General features: G+C 39.8%; 1 protein-coding gene across 1 annotated transcript in view; it reads right to left on the bottom strand.

Annotated features, from left to right (window-relative positions):
- The window catches only part of LOC129101794 (phosphatidylethanolamine-binding protein 4), a 49,674-nt gene that overhangs the window by 19,901 nt on the left and 6,380 nt on the right, over positions 1–23,393 (bottom strand). Inside the window, exon 4 of the mRNA XM_054611720.1 lies at positions 6,560–6,658. Within this exon, the coding sequence (XP_054467695.1) occupies positions 6,560–6,658 (99 nt within the window). The remainder of the gene's footprint in view (positions 1–6,559; positions 6,659–23,393) is intronic.

Raw genomic sequence — 23,393 nt, forward strand, 5'->3', positions numbered from 1 at the left:
GAAGAAGAAGAGCGTGTTTGTTAATAAGCTGAAAGTAAGACAAGATCGATCGTATTATTGCAGGGTGTTTGCACGCAAGACCGGGGGGGGTCCAGATGTAGCAGAGCCACAGTGACAGCAAGTTCAGGTTTGAAGTGGGCCCCACTAATCAGTGGTACCGGTTCTATGAGCCTCTTTTAAACTCTTTAACATATGCACACACATCCGTGCTTGCAGAAAGCACACACACACACACGCAAACCTACATGAAAGTGGAAAACCTTAGAAAAGGTCAAAAAGCTTAAAAAAAAAAAAAAAGAAGCTAAATCTAAAAAAGCAAAACTAACAAACAATAGCATCCTAATGTTGCTGAGAGGTTGAGAGGGGAGTCTGATGAGGTTTAGTGAGGGAATGACTTCCACACGCTGAACTCCATGTAGTACCACCTCTGACATTTGTCTGGCTGTAGCTGACAGCAGGATGAGCGCCGCTCTAAATGTTAAGCACCTCCAGCTGAGCCTCCATGTTTAGGGCTATTGTTGACTTGTACTGAGGGAGCATTTGGATATTTAGGAAAAAAAAGATAAATGACCTGCATGGAAACTTTATCAGGGTCAAAGTAATTCCAGCTGCAATATGAAATGTGTAATACAAAACACACGCTGTTCTCTGACTTCGTAATTTACTAAAACATTTCTATAAGTTCTAGCATAACTCTTAATCACATACTTAGTTTACTTACTCCAATCTGTTCAAATTCTTTAAGGCACTCCTCACAAAGAACATGTGTTTATGCTGTCAGTATAAGTTTAAACAAAGGATGACAACAGGTGCACCAAGTGGAGTTGAGATTGGATAAAGTTGCTTCATATGACTTGGAGCCAGGAGGCACGTCTGTGTAAAAGTTTGTGAAACCATAAACAAGCAAACTGTTAACCTGGGTTATGAGCATGTTTAGCAACTTTGGAGAAAAAAAAAAAGTCACATTAAAAAGGAAATTTTTTCAATTCCTTTGCGCCCACCCCCTTGTCATAAGATATGGATGTCCCGTAAGGTTATTTGTGTTTGCTGGGAAATGAAGTGCTCAACTGGATTAAAAACATACTGCATATGTTTGGAAATCTGTTTCCCTGGGCGTATGAGTGGAGTGAGCGAGCGTGAAGCAGCAGCTTGCGTCTCCTCCAAGAGAGAGGGCAGACACTCTCATCATTAGCTAGGCTACAATGTGCTCCTCTACCTGCTCCAATCTGCACAGCCAGGCTCCACTCTGACGCCAGACAGATGTTCCCAGCACGAGGTGCAAAGTACGGTGAGGGGAAACGAGAGTGAGCAGGAGAGAGGCAGAAGAATGGAAATATTCAGCAGAGTACACAATAAGAGTTTAATTATGAATAATACCAATGGTTCTTTGTTCTCACAATGAAGCTAGCTATGGTTTGTCTGGCCTTTGGGAAATTGTTTTTGGCTTCCATATGGGGGCAGCTGTCTGTCAAAAAAGAAATGCTTAAATCACAACATGCCACAGTTGGGATAATTACAGGATAAAGAACAATGCAATTGTGTATGTTTATTTGCAATATTGAATATTGACTTTTGCAGAGCATAGAAATGTAATTTCAGCACTCAGTACTATAATGTACTGCAGCTCAGACACTAATGGCTTGTGTGACAGTTTTTGTAGAACTTGACTTGACAACCTGATATAGTTTGTTCCCCTGTAACATGCACTATTGTTCTTCCTGTGAGCTATATCATCACAATGATTGGCACCCTGTATTTCTTCATTTTGATCAAAGCTACACAAAAGATACTGTTTGCATGGGGAAAAAACAGGGGGGGGTTGGTCTGTCTGAGGTAAGTGGTTAATAATAACAATGAAAAAATAACAACAGTGTTAAAACATTTTTTTTCTTAAATGCAATAAGGGGTTACACGCCTCATAGTTTGCAGTTAAAGGACATCTTGAGGTGTGGAGCAGACGATCTCTGCAGGCTGCAGAATTCACAAACACAAAGCCAGCTGGTCTGATACAGTCACAATACTTCACTGTTTGTATTTGCCTGACCAGCAGCAGAACACAGGCTCTGTTCCCCTTCGGGAGCTGCTACAACAGAGATGGATGTTAAAGCATGCATATCCCTCATGCACCATAATAATGAGCACAGCACACTGTGTGCTAAACTGTCCAACTGGCCCTCAATTAGCCAGGGAGAGGAAGTTACCAAACACATGATGGCTTCCAATCCAAAGACCTTATTGAAGTGAATCTGGAAATGAACAAGTCCTGACATGAAGATGGATACTGATGGATCATCAATGTGTGGTCTTATTGAAAATTAACCTAATGTTGTTTTTCAAGAAGAAAACTGCTATCCAATCAAATCAAACAACATTAAGCTGACAGCCTAAATGCAGTTGCATCTGATGGATATATACATACTGTGTAAATTCATTTTTCATAGAATCATTTTAGAAATAAAATAATTTGAGGTACAGACACTATCATTGAGATAAACCCTGGGAAGAGAAACATCCTATATACTCATAAAAACAAATCCAAGAAAACCTAAAGCTATACTTCGCTATTTTAAATGGGATTTTATAGCGATAATGAACACCTTGGCTTTTCTCAGAGCAGGAAAGAGCTTTAGCTGGGGAACTCTTTTGTAAGTTCATATTGCATCATGTCGATTCACAAACCACTAAAATTATAATGAGCGTATAAGTATGAGCAAGTAAAAGTAAGACCCAGTGCTGTATTTATATAAGCTGCCTCTATTCAGATACTAATGATTTGCTTGTTACAGTAATTATCGCTGCGAGACCATACCAGAACATCTGCATTGGTTTAGACTCTGGGAGAGCAGAGAGAGGGAGGGAGAGGCTCACAATCTGGAATTTGACTTTGAGAGCTAGACAACAATCTGTTGATGCTTATTTTGGTAATTGTCCATAATTGATGTAAAACACAGAGTGTGTTGGAGAAGATTCTTAATGACTGTTTCTGTAGCTCGTGGGGTCAGTTAAAATGGGCAGTTGCGATGAAAATGCACAAAGAGCATCTAATAATGTGAGTTTTAAAAGAAAGTGGACAGCTGGTGGGAGAAGACTAGACACCTAGCCACACAGTTTACACTTAACTGCTGGACTAAATTATTCATGGCAGTCGAATAAAATTATGTGATAAATGATATAGCCCGTTAAATCAAAGATTACACATTGGACAATAACTATAAAATACAATTGTTTGACATGTCTAGTAGAGTGATTAGTGTGCATATTTAAAACGTGTTGATTCTTACATGAATGAACTTAAGAACACAGATATAGTTAATAAGTTAGTTAAAGTTAGTCGGTATGCATGCCGAACCCACAAAGACTTATAAGAGACCAAAACGTTCTGCCACAGAAATGCATAACAAGTAAACGTCTAAAAACAAAAGCAAGCAAGAAAGCAAAATCCAGTTAAAGTTCTCTGGTGAAACATCTACCGCTAGCCATGGATAAAACTAAATGTACTTTATATCCACCCTTACAGAAGTAGCTGTAGCGGTTTCCTGTATTTAAATAATGTAGATTTGATGAACCACCATTTTTAATTGCAATTTAGTTTGTTAACCCACATAAATAAGATACAAACTAACTAGGTCGTAGTTACATCAGTGATTTATTGTTGGAAAGTAATCATTCTAAAAAGTCATTCAATGAAGGCATTGAATCCTTTGTTCAGTTTGAAAACTGTCTGGCATACTACAGCGTTGGAGGCTGCGCTACATTCATTTCTATTAAAGGTGCTGAAGGTGAAGCAAAAAATGTTCGACATCCGAGTATAAAATGAATATGAAAATCCCTGGATCTTCAGCATTTTGGGGCCCAAAGAGCAAGCGCATTGGTGTTTCCTTTGACCCCGCCTCCCAGCCCTTGGTCCAGCCAAGCTCCCAGTCCGATTCAAATAAACAGAGGAAATAACTAAAAGATTCAGCTTTTAGTGCATTTTACAACTTTAAGGAACTAATGATTTAATTAGGGCTATTCATGTGTTCTTTTGGGCCCTATGGCATCACGTGACGGACCCATAAATTGTAATTCCATTCTGTTTGGCCACTATGTAAAACTGGCTTCAAAGCCTGGCTCTCCTCCTGGGGGCTTGGGTTAGCCCCAAAGTTTGCAACAGCTCAGGCTAAGGCGCACTATACTCTTTGTATTAGGAAAACAAAATGTTTGTTGTCATAATCATTGTTAGATAGTGTTAAAATCGTAACAAATAAAGCCTTTTCTCTTCAGGAAGACCAATACACCTGCCTGTTTCTATAGATAATGCTTAATTCGGCTTCACATAAGGCTCCACACTAGTTGTGGAGGAATACTATAAGTATGTGGCACTGTACAGTGTGTGGCTACAAATATCAGGCTCTCAAACACCTCTCTCTGTGGTTAAAGAGGGTTTTGGCATGGCTGACTCATTGTGAGGAGATCCTCAGCACATGTTGTGATAAGTGAAGAGCTAGATACATAATTCAGCTCAAAGCAAGGTGAATGATGAGTCTATAATAAACAAGGTAGCCCAGTGTGTCCTTGTTCTGTTGCCATCACTTCTCTAATGAGACCTCGGCTGAAGAATCAGTGTAAATCTATGGTGCCTCGTTGCTCAGTCCAGCCTGACCTCGCTTCACTCTCAGCTGAATTAAGGAAATCTTTTACCTTCTTAGCTTTGGCTACGGATAAAGAATACACACTAATTATTGCACATCTACAAACTAGGGCAAGACTGCATGACCTTGGACTAATGAATATATATACAACAAGAATATGGCTGCTGCAACTCCTGCGGTTTGACGTATGAGGTTCAAAAACAGTGATCCCTTTGACATTTGAAGGCTTGACCTCTGACCTCGGCTAAAGAAACTACTTGGCTAACAAATAATCTACCATCAAACACACTGCCAGAAAAAGCTATTTAAATGTACTTACAATAGTAACTTACTTAAGTCTCTCTCTATCTCTCCCCCCTCACGCTATATATATATATATATATATATATATATATATATATATTTGAATTTCTGAATTCAAATACATTGCTATCAAAATCACAACTGCCCTGAAACAAAAACCAACACATTCACAATGACACTTGAAAAAAACAAAACTGAGGTTGTGTGATGTGACCTAGTCACCCTGGTCAATTAAACACCTCCCACTACAGGTTGGCATCACTCAAAAGGCTCATTAACCCTTCTGACCAACCACCAGTCACAATCAGAAAAACATCCCATCACATTGGCCAATCCCTACATGAACAACGCAGGTCAACACCCACACGAGTGACAGGAAATTGAATTGCTAGAGAGAATGCGGTGTGTCTGAGCACTTGAAAGACATTTGTTTATTTACAGCTGGTCCCATGACCAGACAGACTTTATGGGCTTAAAAATAAGAAGCAAAGGTGATGCCTAATGCAATTTTAGAAAGTGGAAATTACTTGTTTTGTTGTATATCATTTATGGATGCGAGTGATATGAGGTAAACATCCTTACAGGCAGGAATGTGGTTGCATAAATCATCTCTAAAGCGCAGCAACGATGAGCTGAATCACAAAATCCTGAATTCATACCCATTGAAAGGTTTACTAAAATATATATACCAGATACATCACATCGAATCAATGTGGCATTTACTTTAGTGTACAACTACGCCTTACAAAATGGAAACGGGAGCAGTGATACATCGCCGCAGCGTCTTTGTGTCGTTGTTTTTCAGACCACTAGTCTTAATCTACTGGGTTGATCTCCCGGTTCCCGCGGGATTATAAATTGTCTGCAAACCTCCAAATATTTGAGGCAATCAACAACTCAACACGCATTTGGCTTTAGAATGCAAGAATGTGAAAACACACAAACGAATGGATAAAAAGGAGTGAAATATGAAGAGAAATAAGGGGATCGGAGCGGTGCCCATTTTGGGGGTGTAAAATATGGAGAAGTGTGGATCATTGGGGGAGCTGCTCTGCCTGGGGGAACAGATGAAGGGAGGACACTCTGCCAAGATCTCTCCACTGGAGGGGGAGCTGAGGGACTGGAGCTCTATGGGAGAAAGAGTGTGCGCCTCGCATGCTGCTCTCCTCAATCTCAGTCTCACACGCCTGCATTGACACGTCCCAGGCTCTCTGCAGCAGAGGGAAATTGCTGCTGACAGGGCCTTGCAAACTTTCACAGCCATTTAGAAAGACTTACTCCCACACTTTTGTCACAGGCATTTATTGCACAAGATACATGATATGAAGAATTTACATTTTTTGAACTTGGCATCCCTTTTTCCACCAAGTTAGGCTTTAAAACCATTCATAATTTTTCAGCCTTGCGATCGGCCCCAGTGCAGATGTAAACACATGACATGCCAAGTGAGACCCCGAGATTATGAAAATGCACAATTAAAAAAAAATAAAAAATCCAAACGCTCCTTCATAAATTTGTACCATACGAGCTCCTAATCCAATAACAAATGACGTCTGTGTCCCCATCACTAAAACACAGGGAGCTGTTTTTAAGTGAGAGCAGAGGTTAGTGCAGACTTACTCTACCTGTATGTCCACGACCAGCCAGTGTCTCCAGTAAGCGGATGTTGGTTTGGCTCGGCTTGGAGCATCAGGATCAACCATCACCAGAACATACTTCTTATTCTGCAAACAAGAAGGGGATTCATATATTACTATTTTAATACAGATAACGTGCTTTACTTCAGTACCACACACATTGAGATTGGCCCAGAGGCAGTTCCAGTAGCGGCGGTACCTGATCCCTTTCGCTTTCTAAATGCAACCATGTGCTGTTTGTGCATCAAACTGCCCAAGGCTTGACAGCCATCTCTGCAGCTAACAACACTTAGTTTAAATACTTCAAAACAGAATCTTCACTTTACTTTCATACTTAATTTACTGTACCTAAAAAGAGCTCATTTTATTCTGATCATTATTTTACTCTTTTCATAAAAAAAGCTTTTTACTTTTTATAATGTTACTTAATTGCGTACACAGAGCTGACAAACACAGTTCATACCAGAGGGTCGGGTTTTCCTTTTATTGGCTTAACACATAATCTTAACACAGTCTTACTTCAGCTGTCAAGGCTAAAATGTTCGTTAGAAAAATATATTTTACACAAGACAAACTGTTATAAAAGGCAGCAATTTATATGCAAACATGTCTGTAGCCATGCTAATCACCTACTGCAGTACACTCTGATTGCAAAAGTACAGCTCGGTTTTTCCTTAAACTTAATATCATTCCTGTGACATCAATAAAATGTTTTTTTCATTTTTGGATCTGGTACCAAATCCTCTCGTTAACATATTCACATTAACTTTCTGCCACTTACCCAGTATCTTTGTACCCCCTCAATCTGTCAATAGATAAAGTGAGAGGAAAAGCATCTTAACTAACACTCGATCACAGTTATTGGACGTTGACTTGGCGGCTAAACTGCCGGAGATTTTTTCATTCTGTCTGTCCCTAAAAGTTAGAGAATTATGAGAGCAGATTGAATTATTGCAAGAGCACATTTGTCATCCCTGGTCCTGTGCCCAAAATCTGCCAGACCATATGATGGGCTTTTTTTATTTTGTTCACTTCCTCTACAAACAGAGACATTAATCAAGAGTGTTTCAATCCATGATGTCCTCTTACTGTGTATGTACTTTCAATTGAAGCAAGACCATAATGATATCAGCCTTAATACATATAAAACAGATGCAGCTTTTCTTACATTCTTACACCGACTGCCAAACAACACTGTCTGTGGTGCAGCGAAACATTTCATAGAATCAAATGCTCGCATGTAAACACAAACCTTACATTTCTGTTTGTTGTGTCCTATCAATACATTCTTAAAGGCCTCTGAAAATTATCGTAAGCCCATGTACTTGAATGAGATAAAGAAGTAGTCATGTATCGTTCTGCAGATGCTCATTTTCAGAAGGATTCTCTGCCTACCTGACAAGCAGTAATAAGCGTAAACAACTAAGCCTAATAATAGGATAATACTGTAGTCTCAGCGATAGCGCCTGCAGGTAACATCCAGACACACCAGCAACAATAGAGCCTCCTCCACAGCCTGTCAAAAATGACTCTATATCAGTGACCCCCCCGGGCAGCTTACCAACCATGACCTGTTGCCTTCTCAAGAGTTGTAATCCTCATTTGTACATGTTTGCTACCAGGCAAAAACACTGTGATAATGTAGTTACACTAATATTTAAGTCAGACCCTGATGCATTCAGAAATAGCATGGTTTCAAATAACAGCACACACACACACACACACACACACACACACACACACACACACACACACACACACACACACACACACACACACACACACACACACACACACACACAAACTAAAAGGCAATTAAATTAAAAATCACCTCCAGTCCCAATTATCATTGAAAGAAATAGCACTTTATTGGATATTTCACGAAAGTTACCATGGATGGAGATACACTGTATAGGACAGGCTTAGTTTTCCTAAAGCCAAATTTATAACAACATTGAGATAATTTCACATTCATTTCTAACTGTAACAACCAACACATGGCCCATTTATGGTGGGCACCATATTTCCATGAATTCTGCACATAATTTGTGCTCGGATTTCTACCTGTAAGAATCTGGCTGGTCCAGCTGGCACGGGCAGCATATAATACAAGAGGCTCCCTCCATGCTTGCACTTCACACATTGTGGCATGTACCCTTCCCTCTTACGAGAACACTTTTTTCTCCATCTGTCAAAATCCACATTAATTACGCACAGATATGTGTGAAGGACTCCAGGGAAAAACAGATGCATATTGTGCCATCTGAAATAATTTATCGTGGCTCGAACAAACTAAATGTATATCAAAACATGTTTTAACGTGGCTAATTCTCATGGCTGGATACTGGAGGGAACACATTTTCCAAAAATATGTTAAATCATTTTTTACTGCTAATACGAATGAGGTATTTGCAACATTTGAGACTTGATGATAATTTGAAATTCAGATTTGCTTCATACTGCAGCTAATCAAATCTCTCACTGATGGAGGACACACAAAGCTAATATTGAGGAATTGTTTAAACACACTGGGTTTAATGTTTTATTATCTAGTTCATTTACATTATTGTAAAAGAGACGAGAGGTCAGCTGCCCACTCTCTTGCGCTCTGTGATGATATTTAAAGGACTAAAGTCAGAAACGATCAGAGAGCTCGGAACAGAAATTCTGGGTAGGTGTCGGTCACAGACCACCGAGCTTCATAGGGCCTTTATACAGGAGGTTCCTGGGTGTAGGCTGGAGGTGGGGAAGATTGAGCCTGCATTCTCTTGGGATTAACCTCCCACAGCCTGCTGTGATCACAGCAAAACGGCCCAATGGGACCAGACCGCAGACGCTAGTCGGCTGGGATAAACCCTTCAGGTGACTGGGTGTCTCTGTCATGGCTACTGGTCAGTGGTAAGGGAGGGGAAGGGGAGGTGCTCTCTTCAGTGACACCTATAGAGTTTGATGGGGTAGTCACTAAAAACCTCTTCATGATTATATATGATAGAAATGCAGGTGCAGTTTAAAAAAACAACATTTTTATATTGTGTATTTTGAAGAGATGACATGAAACTCCCACAACATGCCAATAGCATCGAGGAGATACACTTTTTGCAAAACAGAAGACGGCAGAGAACAAAGGCGGAGGAATACCAGTGTCTCTGAGGATGTAAACTACTGGCTTACCTTTGAGTGAACTCTGCTGGGGATGAGAATCAGAGAGATGTCTTATCGCTGCTCTCGTAGAGCTGCCCGGGCTATCGAGCCCAGCTCTGCTAACTGATGACACCACGAAGGGCGAGAGTGAGTTAGCGAGAGGGAGGGAGGGAGGAGAGGCCCCTCTGTGAGTTTACAAGTTCATGCTTTATCCCTGACCCGATACCAAACAGTGTCATCCGTACAGCTGCCTATTAATATACCCAGTGCTTTATCCTCCCTGTTCTTCTTCTCCTTCAGACTCTGCACAAAAGAACACACAACGTTTCATTAAATGGTCAACTGTGCTCAACGCTCGACCCGGGGCAAAGCAACGCATCGATCCTAAATCCCTGTTTAAGTAGCAAAAATACTTGAACTCGCTTGGTAATTAACAGGTATCTGTGTTGTGATTAAGACACGGCGATGGCTTAACAACCATCGACTGCAGCTTAGAACAAGGTTGAAAGATCGATCTGGAAATACTGAAAAATAGTTTTTGCAGCCAAACAGTATTTTAAAAAAGATTCAAAATGAAACTCAATATATAATCTACTATCAAGTGAATTCATACAGAAAAGACATGTGGACTTTAATACTAAGGACAGAGTAATAAGGTCTCATTTCAGAGGCAGATAGCAGCGAGAGGGGCAGATGAGCAAGTGATATGAAGCGAAACAGTGGGTCAGAGGAGGAGGTTCATCCTTTTGGAGTGGAGGTCAAAGGTCAGCCAGACAGCAGTAATTGAATCCTGACCAGAGAGTGGGGGGCTGTGGACCCAAAAATGAAATGGAGATGGAAGGGGGTCTGTGGCACTCACCTAGAGGTCACCGTCCTTACAGGTGAGGAGGTCCTTGTTGGTCATTTATAATAGTCGCCCCCCCCCCATGAAATCCCACTGTTCTGCACTGCAAGCAGCATTATAAAACCTTCTTCATTGGCAGTCATAGAGGGCTGATGGGTTCTCTGCCACAGAGGGACTGGGTGAAGGAAAAGAAGAATTTTGTCAAACTTAAATCTTATAAAAAGGTATTTTTATGACTACAGAGACATAGATACAAATGTCATCTTAGATACCTACTACTGTTGAATGATCTGCAGGTTTAAAAATGTAGACAGCAGGAAGGCTTTTTATGCCTGCAAAACATGTAATGGGAGATGATGCTCCACCACATTTACACGTGAAAATTAATTTATTGGGGTACTACTCAGCCTGTGAAACAAGTGATAACATAACAATGATAGTAGGAAATCACTTGAGTAATCTCGGCCTGAGACTGTTGTTGCTGTGGAGTTTTCTTGTTTACATAACATGTGTCACACCAAAATACTTGTGCATCATTAAGGTCGAACAAACACTTTGAATGCATTCCTTCTTATTAAAACATTTGCTAAGCCGATGTTTTTATATTTCAGATTGTGCACTGTTGACATCCATGGTTCCTTGGTAGCATTGTTCTTCTACAGCGATATTGCTGTTGTACCTCTATCACCAGGAACTGTCAATCATCAGACAAGCGTGAAACCAATGGCAGGCAGCGGCTGTGTGGGCGTGCACGATACAAACAAAACAGGGATCCACTCGTTAAATCATTGCTAAACATTGCTACTAGTGGTTCTGAAATCCAACGGGTACCTTTACGGTTACGTTTCGGCACACAAAGCGCTTGGTGAAGTTTCGGGAAAGTTCAAGGTCTTCCTCAACATTTAACTGAAACCTCACTGAGCTACCTTTAGTCAAAGTGTTTTTTGTTGTCTAAACCTAACCACACAAGGTGCTCAGGATACTAACTGCAGTCTCCAGAGTCGCAGTCCTCCACTTTATAGGCCAATCATCCACCCAAACCACCTACTTTGATTTTGACACACACACAAAAATCAGACTCTCTCACAACTTCACAAAAAGCCAAATACTAAATGGCTGGAATGCCCTTTAAGATGGTATTTGAAAGAAATGTAGATACATTGACACATACTGTACAGTAGCACACAAACAAATGCACATAAGGTCAACAGGTCAAAGATGGTGTTTTTTTAAGTGAAGCTACTGGATATCTTCTGTGTAAATCAGCAGAGAACACTGCTCTATGTATTAAAAATCCCCACAACACATAATCTCAGCGCTTCTTGTCACTTCGTAGCAGCATCCGAGCTATTGATGCTTCTGAGACCATTATACAGGATGATTTGGGATATTTCACCAGAGCCAGTAACAACTACAATTACTGGTTTAACACTCAGATTGATTATTGACACATATAAATGATATGTAAAGAGAATGCCAATACTCTTCAGTGTGTTCTTAAGCGCCTCACACAGTGCAGTCTGCTCACTACCTCCAAACCTGCCTATTTTTAACTCAGCCTCCCTCCCACACAGGAGTGGAGTGTGAAGTGGCTTATAAATCCACACTTCGAGGAGCCTCATGGTCAAAGGAAAGTCACATGTGGATACAGACGCATATTCTAGGCCCAAAGACAACACAGCTACTAGTTCCCCGCTAGGTAGACAAACACAAGAGTGAGCGACGGCATGAGGACGCAGCGGTGGAAGTGGAATCACAGCAAGTACACATAATTATCACTTCAACACTTTTGGGGTTTGGACATATAAAACATGGATTGCAATGCTGCATTTTAATCAAAATAACACATGATGCTAAAATGAGGCAAGGCGATATTTTCTCATTCCCTATAGTTTCTGCACATTCAATATGAATCTGTGTGTCACTTGCAAATTCTTGAAACAGACATTCATTTTGGCAAAAAAGAACCACAAATAAACAGCTCTCTGATAAACTTGTTTGAACACAGTCTGTCCTGAACTCTGCTTGCAAAGCCTTGTTCTTCCGTGGTGCAGTTTGCAGCTGCTATGGAGCCATAGCTAACAGTAAGATGGTTCACAGTCTGATTGAAGCTTGAGGGGGGTGAAGGAATTAGTAGCAGCCTAAGGAAGCATTTCTGCATTTCTCTCAACATTGAAGACCTCTTTCACCGCACCATGCTTTGCAACACAGCCGTGCTCATGTTAAGCTTATTAGTCACCCTGGATGCGATCTTGCTAGCTGAGGCTTTCAACACTTTCTAGTGGTGGCTTTACACACATACACCTACTCACTGCCATGAAAGCATTTCTGCAAATGCACATGCTCAAACACAGAAACTATCGCTAACAGGTACTCTGAAGTAGCATGCAGCCGGGCTAAATGAGGCAAGAGGGAAATATTTTTGTCATGTAGTTTGGCTGCTCAGAACAAACACAGTCACACAGGGCAAATTGCAGCACTGGACTCATATCCATAATTAGTCTGTCAAGCATGTCAAAGACTGAAAGTCATAGATTTGCTTTTTTTTCCACCACCAAGTGCAGCCTATAAAAGTTAATGGTGAGCACATTCTAATTACTTCACCAGCATTTGGGGATCTAAATCAACTATTTTTGATTCTAAAAGTACTAAGGGTAATTTCGGAGTGAAGAGAGGAAATACTAAGGATCTATTGGGATTAGTGGATGTTTTGGTTAGTGAACTCAGTATGTGAAACTGAAAACAGCAAGTTGACATGAAATTTCAAATCTGTACACAACGCTAAAGCTCACATTTAACTTTATCTGGGTCTTTACATGTTATTTTGGCAGCCATTTCATTGTTGTGGAAACCAATTGTTTGGTTTTTTTTATTTGGAGTGATAAGACTGAAAGACATATTTATTATAACATTTTTGATGTATTTTCACACTTAGTGCCACACTTTAAGGACTGCCTATAATATAATATCATATATGAAAGGCTCACAACAGTTACACTTCATGAAGAACCATCATGCAGCCGACACAATTCTGAAGACGACGGGATACATGCTGCCATGACGGGAGCTTAGTTGTAAGCACTCTGACACTCATTCCTATCTGGCCATCAGAGCTGTTAAAGGTGTCAGGCCTGTTCACAGGCACTGTGTGTCTCACCAGCCAAGATGGCTTCCACATTTTTTCTATCATGATTAATTATGGTTTCTGATGGTAGTACAGTGAGAAAGTGTAAATTATTCCCACATTTTCTTGTGCCCTCCGTTCAGTCACTGTTGTGTAGGAAGATGCTATTGACGCCATTCATGGATGGCGACCAAAAGGCATCTGCATGGGGTGGCAAACTCTAGTGCCTATTAAGGGGTGGATTTTGTGGTGGGGGGGTGCTTGGCATGTGGGCTGAACCTAGTGAAGACTGCCAGTTGACAGGGCCAGATTTTCCAGTATGGAAAAGTCTTGTTTCAGTGGGCGAAGCTGGGTGTTGGGAGGCTGGGAGAGAGGACTGCCCAGGGCTTGGAAGCTTGAAGCAGAATATTTCAAACAGACAAGCACCGTCTGTGTTCCAGTGTCACCAGCCCACCCGTCTGACAATCAGGGCCATGTCATCACACGGGCTCTGAGTAATTCAGGGAGCACTCTTATCACCTTAGAAGATGTGGCAATCTCAGACGTCAGAGCAGTCTGAGGTTCCAGCAGCAGAAATAGTATAAAACGATATACAGCACAAGGTATGGAGTAAAAAAAAAAAGAACAGTTAAGATGTTCACCTACAGGCAAAACATGAAGAGCATGAATAGCAAAGCTTGGAGAAATGCAACCACAATGCTGAGCTTTGATTTGAATCCTTAACAAAATCCACAATATGCCCTCAAAAACACACACGGTGCACGCAGCACAGAAAATCCTTAGTTTTGGAGAAGTGGTTGGAATAAAATAATTCGTCTGACAGATCATTTTGTATATGTTGATATATTTAGCGCTGTCAGAGAGGACATCACAGAGAATGGCACTTATATCACAATGCAAAAACTGTTATCAGAGGAGGTACAGGTTTATGGTTCAAGGGCTCGTCCATTCATAGAGAACAAGCTCAGCCTCTCTGCCTGACACACTGATAAAGACAGCACAAATAAAACAGCTCCACAGCTCCATCTTTGCCTCTCCCCAAGGGAATAATATATCACCCATCTGAATGTGGCACATATTGAATCATTTCCAGCGTTGATGATTCATTTGAATAAATCAGCCTTTTTTATTTTGCCAACTTGAACTGATACTGAAATAAGGAAAACTGAAGAAACATTGTTAGATACGGGGAAGGACAGGTGTTAGAGTGCTCTATAGGACTGGTAATCCTAATCCCTTTTCAAGCAACAATTAATGACTACAGCAATAATCTTCGCATATATGTTGTTGCAATTCCTTTTTGACTGTCAACCATAACCTGCCTACCTCTCATAGACCAAATCCAGGGGGATATGTCGCTGCAGGCAGATAGGATCTTATCCTGGATTTGCATAGATAAATGCACAGCAATAATTCAAGAAGCACACGGGACAGATGTAGTTTTGACCCAAGATATATTCTCAATCTGACCATACACTATTGACAAGACCTGCACTCAGGAGCTTAATTTTCATATACGGTTGATCCACAGAAAGAGGTCCACTTGTTATCTGCTTTAACTCTTAACAAATATCAAATATTTCAGGGAATGGAAATTAAATATGTAAGCTTTCTAAACAAAAACTTTGAATGTTTTCTACAAAAGCTACAGATGCACAGGATCAGCCTATCGGCAAATTTAAAAAATCAGCAGCTTGTGCAATGAAAGGGTTATATCCGCATTCAAGCTAAGAGACATACTCTAACATACACAGACACAAATCCTGTTGAGCTGAGCCGAGCAGAGATACCCTACCAGCCCTCCAAGGCACAATTAGGATTTCACGGGGGGAAGAAATCTACATTCCTGCACACATGAAAAAAAGTCCTTTCTCCCTCCCCACAACAATATCAACTTTTTACTCAAGGAAAAACCTGAAGCACCACTCGATAGGATTTGGACAAAGAAATAAAAAACAAAGCCAGAAAAAAATCTAAATTTAAGCTGCAGTTGTTAAAGAAAAAATATTATGGTTGAGGAAAATCCAGTCCTAAGCCTCCCAGTTCCAATCAATTTCTCCTATTCTCTGTGATATGAAAAGAAGCAACCACTCATAGTTTGTTTGAAGTGGAGCTGTGCTGCGTTCAACAACATTCTGTATGGACGGCCTCAGTGTATGATTTTAACACCTGTCAGACATTCAGTCCAAGTACAAGAGGTCAAGTAGCTGCCAGTTTGAGAAGGGATAGAGCAAAACACAACATTTCATTTCATGAGGTATGCTCGTATGCGTACACATGGACAGAAACACATCATATTTAAAGGAACTTTATTTCACATTCTGAACATTAATATAGCAGCAAACAACTATTCACTATGTAAAGATATAGTGAGGTAATGTCAACCTGAAGAGACAATGAAGGCCCTCTCCTTCTGACTGTGTTGTTTTATCCAACCTTCTCCTTGCTTTGTTGAAACCAACTGGTTAGCTCACGGCCGATGCTCTGCACTGCTCTCATACAAAGGCTACAGCTGTTAGCACTGTTAGCTGTTAGCACTGTTAGCTGTTAGCACTGTTAGCTGTTAGCACTGTTAGCTGTTAGCACTGTTAGCTGTGTGCCGGCAGCTCCATGTTGAGAGCCGTTTAGAGGCAATCAAAATGCTCCCTTCGTATCTTGCACCTTTAAAACATTATGGTACAGCACATATAGGACAGGGATAACTGCAAACAATATTATATGTTATGCAAACTCAGCTATGCTGCGTAAATGATCTTTTCTTATAAGGTTTAATAAATTACCGATAAACAGTTTTAGATTTAGTGATGCACAAGTGAGGGACTAGACTATCCTCTATGCCGAGTGGAAAAAACATTTCAATAACTGTTGTTTTTATTATAAGTATGTGTTTTGTTTCATTTTGTCATTTTGTTTAATTATTTGTTAATAAAACAACTACAATTATTTAGTCAAATGCTGACAGCATTATATTCTTTTGACATGTATTTTCAAAACAGCCTCAGATGGAACTGAATGAAATGAGAAAAACATAATTGACGAGTCAGTGCAATAAATTAGAGCTGATACGATAAGTCTATTGATTTAAATCAAGACAACAATCACAGTACACTTTTAAGTCAATTTATTGATTTTCTGGATTGATAGCATTATTTTGTAGACAAAACAATGACAAACAATGCATTAAGTATGCAAATTCACAGCTGTATTATTGAAATATTTTGCTCTGTTATGTTATTTCTGATCTTCGTCTGGTTTGACCCTGCAGCTTTTTAAAGCCACTAAGTAGAGCGCTAGTGGAATAATATCTCAGTATCGAGCAAAACATCTTGAAAAAGTTAGAAAACCTGCTATGAACAGCTGCAGTAGGTGGTGAGTAAGCTACTGAACACAAGAAACGTTGCACATTGAAGATAAATGTGAATATTTGACTTGTCAGAATGATTGCTTCACCAAAAAATTTAATTTAAACCAAACAGATTTATCAATCACACGAAACAAACGATAACTGATTTACAGGGTCATTTTAAAGATAATTTCAAAAATACCTTTATATTTCAGGCAGCTCTTTAAGCTCTTATCCAAATAAAATAAATTTTACTTGTAGCACATCACCACTTACTTTGAACATTTCATGTGAGAATTAAGTTTGACAAACATTAAGCTAAATACCACGAAGACAATAAATGGACTCAGGCTTCAGCTACAATGAATGTCTCCACTTTTACACTAACAGTTCTACTGATGCGATCTGGCAAAACTAAAGCCCTGAAGCACATCCATAGAGCATTATGCCAAATAAAGACATTAGCAGTGCTTGAGTTTGATCAAGACCTTTTAGCTGCCCGGCCTGTGAAGTGGTGTTTTAAGGATAAAACACATTGTAACCGTCACTACTGATTCTCAGATTTGTGTCCCGTGTGAAGAAAAGGTTAAGCACATCATCTATCTGAAAATGCCCAGATCTGCAGTCAGGCATTAAGTTGGCACTCAGATAAATCCTGCCATCACTGCGCTTCAGTTTTCTCATTATCCATACCTCTCATGACATTCACAGAAAGAAACAAAGCATCCTGCCAACACCTACTCTGTGAGAGAGCTCTTTCAGTTCAGCTCAAAAGCTGAGAGCTCCAAACCTCCACACCACAGTGTGGGCAGTTCTGGCAGAGCCATGTGCCTAAGAACACTGACTGAGTGCAACAGTTGGACTAATAACAGAACAAAAAAATGTAAAATGGACGCACAGTGGGGACAGCCACAGCTCCACAGCTGAGAAGCAGGTTGACTTCTGCCCACCTCTCTCTTATTCAAGAAGGAAAGATGTCCACAATGCCTCTCAGGTCTTAGTGCCATGAAGGGCGGTGAGCTCGCAGCTTCAGCCACTTCAGGGTAAAGCAAATCACTTTAATATGTTAAGAAGATTAAGCTGGATAAATGTCTAGATAATTTTTTTTGAAAAGCCACGTAAATCTGTAGTGTTTTTATTTGGGGAGGGGCGGTGTGTGAGTCAGTTGAGACGATCAACACAAGCCCACCGAAATGCAACGCGATTGGCTGGGGGAAATTGGGCTTATTTGAGATTTTGCATTTTAAGCTTCTTGAATCTAAGACCATCCCACCTCTTTCTTATTATTTTTAACACCAACCTTTGGGACAACAAAACTGTAGAAAAAAAACAACACTGGTCACAGTTTCATGTGCCACTGCTTTCTCGGCTTAGACTTAAGACTCAAACACAAAGAAGAAGAGATAGAGGTTAAAGTTGAAAGTCTCTAAAGTGAAGTACTTGAAGGTTTTCAGGATCTCTTTGTCATTTTTCAGGTAAATTATACAAATCAAATTAATTAATAGTAGAAGTATATTCTAAATGAAAAATGGATGGGTGAGGTTTTTTTTCTATCTTAAGAATTAGCAATCTGAGGGTGTCCGCCTGTCAGCTCGCTGTGCTAGAAATTGAGTGTGAAAGCGAAAGGGAGAAATGGAACAAATAATGTAAAGGGATTAACAAATCATTTGCATAACATTTTCTCTGATTTTCTCTGCTTCCAAACTACAGGATCAGGGAAATGACAAGGAAGGCAGTTTTATTATCCCCTGTTCTCAGATCAATCAAGCATCAATGGACCTGATTGCTGCTACCATTAGTGAGCGACAAGCTTTTAATGTCAAAAGCAAAATGAATCACTGGTAATATATCTTTAAAACAACTGTAAAAACAGACCCACGAGGTAACTAAACAAGTTGGGAGAAACAGGCATCATCTGATGAAATGCATTCTCCAAAGAAAAACTTGAATTGTGTGCATCTTTGAAAAGATACTTTACTTTCACTCTGCCAAACGTGTATTAACCTGTTTTTTTTCTTAACACTCTGTCTCTCCAGAGTTAAGACAATAAGACCACTGGGGAGATGAAGGGGATGGCATTATAGAGAGTTAAGCATTATGAGCAGCCCTGAAGCTGTTCCTAAAGAAGGTGAATCAGAGGATTGGGACACAACTGTAACTAAACCCTGCACCGGACCACAAATGAGAAGCACAAAACATTTTGGGCAAAATGCCACTAAGCCAAGCATCTGGGTCTTAAGTAAACTTCAAAATCATCACTTTTAACTTTGAGATTACTTCACTGTAAAAGAAAAGAGGCTGTCAATAAAAAAAAGTAAATTACCTCAGTTTCAAACATAAGCATCACAGTAATCCTGCACGTAAAGTCCTGCAGTGAGCTCTTTTTATTGAAGATAAATTATAGCATATATTGGAAAATTAACATTTTGAATTCTGTCCTGATCTTATTCACAAAAGGAAGAAGCTTGAAAACAAAGAGAAAAACTAAAAAACTTTTAACTTCTTACATTGTTCAAGGCAAGAAGACAAAAAGCGGCAAAGAGCAGCTCAATATGTTTTAGAGGTGATATGTTTGGGATCACGAGGCTGCAGACATCTCCCTGCTGGACATATCACATTAATAAATTATTCAAATTTCTCAATGTGCCAAAGTGCGACCGGGTCTTCTCAAGATCTTACAACGATTCCCCAGTAAATGTTAGGTTTCCTTGGCTCATATAAATAGAAATTTAATCTTGTATGTTTGTCTAAGTATTCACAGCAGCAGATGCACTTCCCATGCAGATTATGAATCTCTGTTTGAACAATCTTGCCGTCAATGTATATGAACTGACAAGATAGAATTTCTGTGTGAATACTGCATAATAATCAGGAAGCACAGGTTCAGTTGGTATTTTTATTAAAGCCTTTCTTTGTTATTGCCTCTGTGCTGAAATTTTCAGAATTGTCATGTACTGTTTCGTGTTGGAAATTTTGCCCCATTTCAACATGTGGAAATTAACGTTAGTTGGCTTTGTAAGTGAGGTTGACCTTTCTATCAATACTAAAAAAAAGTTCCCATGTATTAAAACAAATAACTTCATCTTAAACATACCAGGGTCTGTTGAATCGGCTTTACACGTTCAACCACCTCCTTGTCTCTGAGCTTTTGTGAGGCTGTGGAAATCTATCACTTTCTCCGATACCGCTGCTTGCATAGAAAACCTGACCATTGTCATCTGTAAGAGCATCCCGAGCTTCCTTAATCTGTTCTTATCCTCCCATTGATAATACAATACATTTTCATGGTAATTGAAATCATATTTTACTCACAGCCACAGAGTAAAAAGTATTGCTGCCTACGCTCTTCACCCAAATGTAAGGTGAAGGAATACTGTGCTAGTGCAACAAAAGGGTACAAACGGTTCCAAAAAAAATAAAATAGACTGTCATTATACAAGTGGATGCAAAGGTGAGTGGAGGAAAGAAGAAAACAGGAAAAGGAGGTGAGAGAAATGAGGAAAATAGTGGTCAGGATATGATATGAGATACAGATGTGTCGGGCGCAATCTCACTTAAGCATGAGAGATATTTGCACATTCATCTGTTTGAGTACTTCTTCTTGCACCTGCGGTGGTCAGCCTGCCACAGCAATGCTTCATAAGGCGCAAATTATTCTTCTACTGTGTGGAAAGGTGGCTTAGGAGGTTTATTGCCTCTCTTGACTCCACTGAATATGCATAATCAATCCAGTTTTCCTGGTAGCAGATGGTTGTAATTCTTTCCTCTTCAGGAGGCTTGCATGAATCACATATGCTGTGTAGTAATGGGCAATGACTGAATGAATCGGGACACGGGTCAGCTTAACAGGGTGTTATAATGACAAAGGGGAACATTAGCTAAGGAAATAAACTCCCTGAATCTCGGCCAAACACGCTTATTTAATCCAGCAGAGCCAACAACACCCACCTGATGACACTGAATATGCAATTAGATGGATATTACAGAACATGTTTCAATTGTTGACCCTCACTGTCATGGAAAGGCTCAAGGAAGTGCCTTGTCTGTGTATCTAAATATACACCCTTGACTCTTTGCTGAGTGAAGACCATCGCTTACTGAAAATAAAATCCCTATCTTTGCACTCTCACATCCCCAACATGAAGACCCATCAGGAATCCTGCATGGGTGGACATGTAGGCTTTCCTAGGAATGACAGGGTCTGTTAAAGAGGAACCCCACCCTCGCTTTCTCCAGCATGCCAACACAGAGGAGAGTGGGCAGCGCTGAGACGGCAGCCTGCCGTGGGCACTGCCAGGCTTAAAGCTGCCCTGTCGTCATCAGAGGCTTGCAGAAAAGAACGCTGAGATTCACCAAAAAAAAGAGGAGGGGGATCGTTGCATTTAAATCCTCTCTCAACGCCCCCACATGTTTTAGCAAAGCATAAAAATCATTCACAGAGAGAGAGAAAGCGAAAAAGAAAAAGATAGAGGGAAATAGAGAGGAAACAGCTATTAGCAGCAGTAAGCAAGCTCAAGAGATCATAGTGAGGCAGCTCTAATCGCAGTAATGGTTTAAACCCTCATTCCATCCACCAGATGCAAGAAATGTCTACCCAAAAACAAGGTTTTGAAATCCCCCATGTCTAAGAATGTACCCTATGGCTACGGTCCTTACAACAAACAAAAAAAGACAACAACTCCAAAAGTGTCTCCACTTTAGGTAACTATGAGGTAAAGATAGCTCCTGTGGCCTGTGTTGTTTACACCGACTGCATCGAGGAATGACCAGCATGCCTGTACCAAAATCAAGACTCTGTAGCCTAAATTAATGTCAGTGAGCTGAGAATTCAAATATAACAATGTTCTCATGGATGCACATGAGACCCAACTCTCTGCCCTCTGAAATAAACAGGTTAATTATGAAGTTATTTTAATAAAAGGCTAATAGAGACATCACTTTTCAATGAGGAGAAGGTCTTTTTCACTGTTGTTTTGCTGTGATTTTATACTGCGGAAACTGTGATGTCCAAAGCAAATTTGACACTGGGACAATAAAGTCAATATTATCTTATTAGCATGTAGTGAAAGTGAAAAAAAAAATGTAATCGGGCTGCTCTAAAAGTAAATTAAGAGCTTAATTAATCACAATGGTTTAAGAAGGTGGAAATTCACTCAAACATTCTTTGATTTGCCAAAAGCACACCTGGATATGCTGCCATGTAGCCAAATATATACACAGTTTTTTAATCCTTTCTAGTTCAGAGTTCTTTGGTTATTTTTGGAATCGTCTTAATTTTCACTGTTCTTTTATTCTTTTCTGCAGGCAAAGCTGCATCTGACAGGTTTTCTGTCATGTAGCCAAGTTTGTTGGTTTTCCAAAGAGCTTCAACCAACATAAAAAAACTGATGTAGCTTTTCCTTTCCATGAAAAAAAAATCCTAAAAGCATTTTGGCTCTTACAGTAGATATTAATGTTGAACTGAGAAACTAAGAGTATGTATCTTAAACAGGACAAAGAGTGGATTCAAAAGTCTGTTACAGATTTAGAAACTACTTTCAGTAGTCAATATTTATCTGCATCTTTACTAAACAATTTAGTAATCAGCAGAAACGTGGTTTAAACGTATAAAAAGATATTCTGCAAAGGCATCAGGATTTTAACACAAGTGAAATTTGAGATGATCAGTGATGAGCATTGTTTTGTTTCTGTGATTCAAAGGTGAGCTGACTTACTGACCTCAGAGACCTGATGCATCAGGTTGTGAGACTGAAGCAAAAGGCAAAGTTTTGCAACTCGAGAATTTACCTTAATTTCCACAAAGAAACTAATCATGAGGTCGCTGTAATGTTGGACATTAAACCTAGGACTAAAGTCAAGAAAAGCTTTGGGTCTCATTTTAACATTTGATGGTCATCATTTGTTCCTCTGCTTGGGTATAACTCATTTAATTGGTGTTTGAGAGAATTAACTGGTTTTTAATATTTAGTGAAGCTAAAGTCTAAACAGACTCATTGAAACTCAGGCTTTATCCTTAAGTGCAAAACTTTTCTTTGACTCAGTGTCCATAAAGCGTCTTTCTCTGGGAGAAAAGCAGTGACAGCACCTTTCTGAAAAAGTTCAGAGATTTTCAACTGGATGGGCTCAAAGCTTATTGTTCAATTGTGGTACAGTATATAAAAACCTTTAACAGGAAATGAAGACAACAGTTACATTCCTACTGTTGTTCTCATTACGACTTTGCATTAACTTTATTTATAAGACTAACTGTAACCAAGTCGTGTTTTAGTTAAGTCCCATTTACCCAAACATGTCCCCTTTTCTTTTGAGGCTTTTGAGATTTCTAAAATAGCTTCAGGTTTTGCTAACTCATAAGTTCAAATATTGAATA

The sequence above is a fragment of the Anoplopoma fimbria genome, chromosome 13 (genome assembly GCF_027596085.1).
Source record: "Anoplopoma fimbria isolate UVic2021 breed Golden Eagle Sablefish chromosome 13, Afim_UVic_2022, whole genome shotgun sequence".
NCBI lineage: Eukaryota > Metazoa > Chordata > Actinopteri > Perciformes > Anoplopomatidae > Anoplopoma > Anoplopoma fimbria.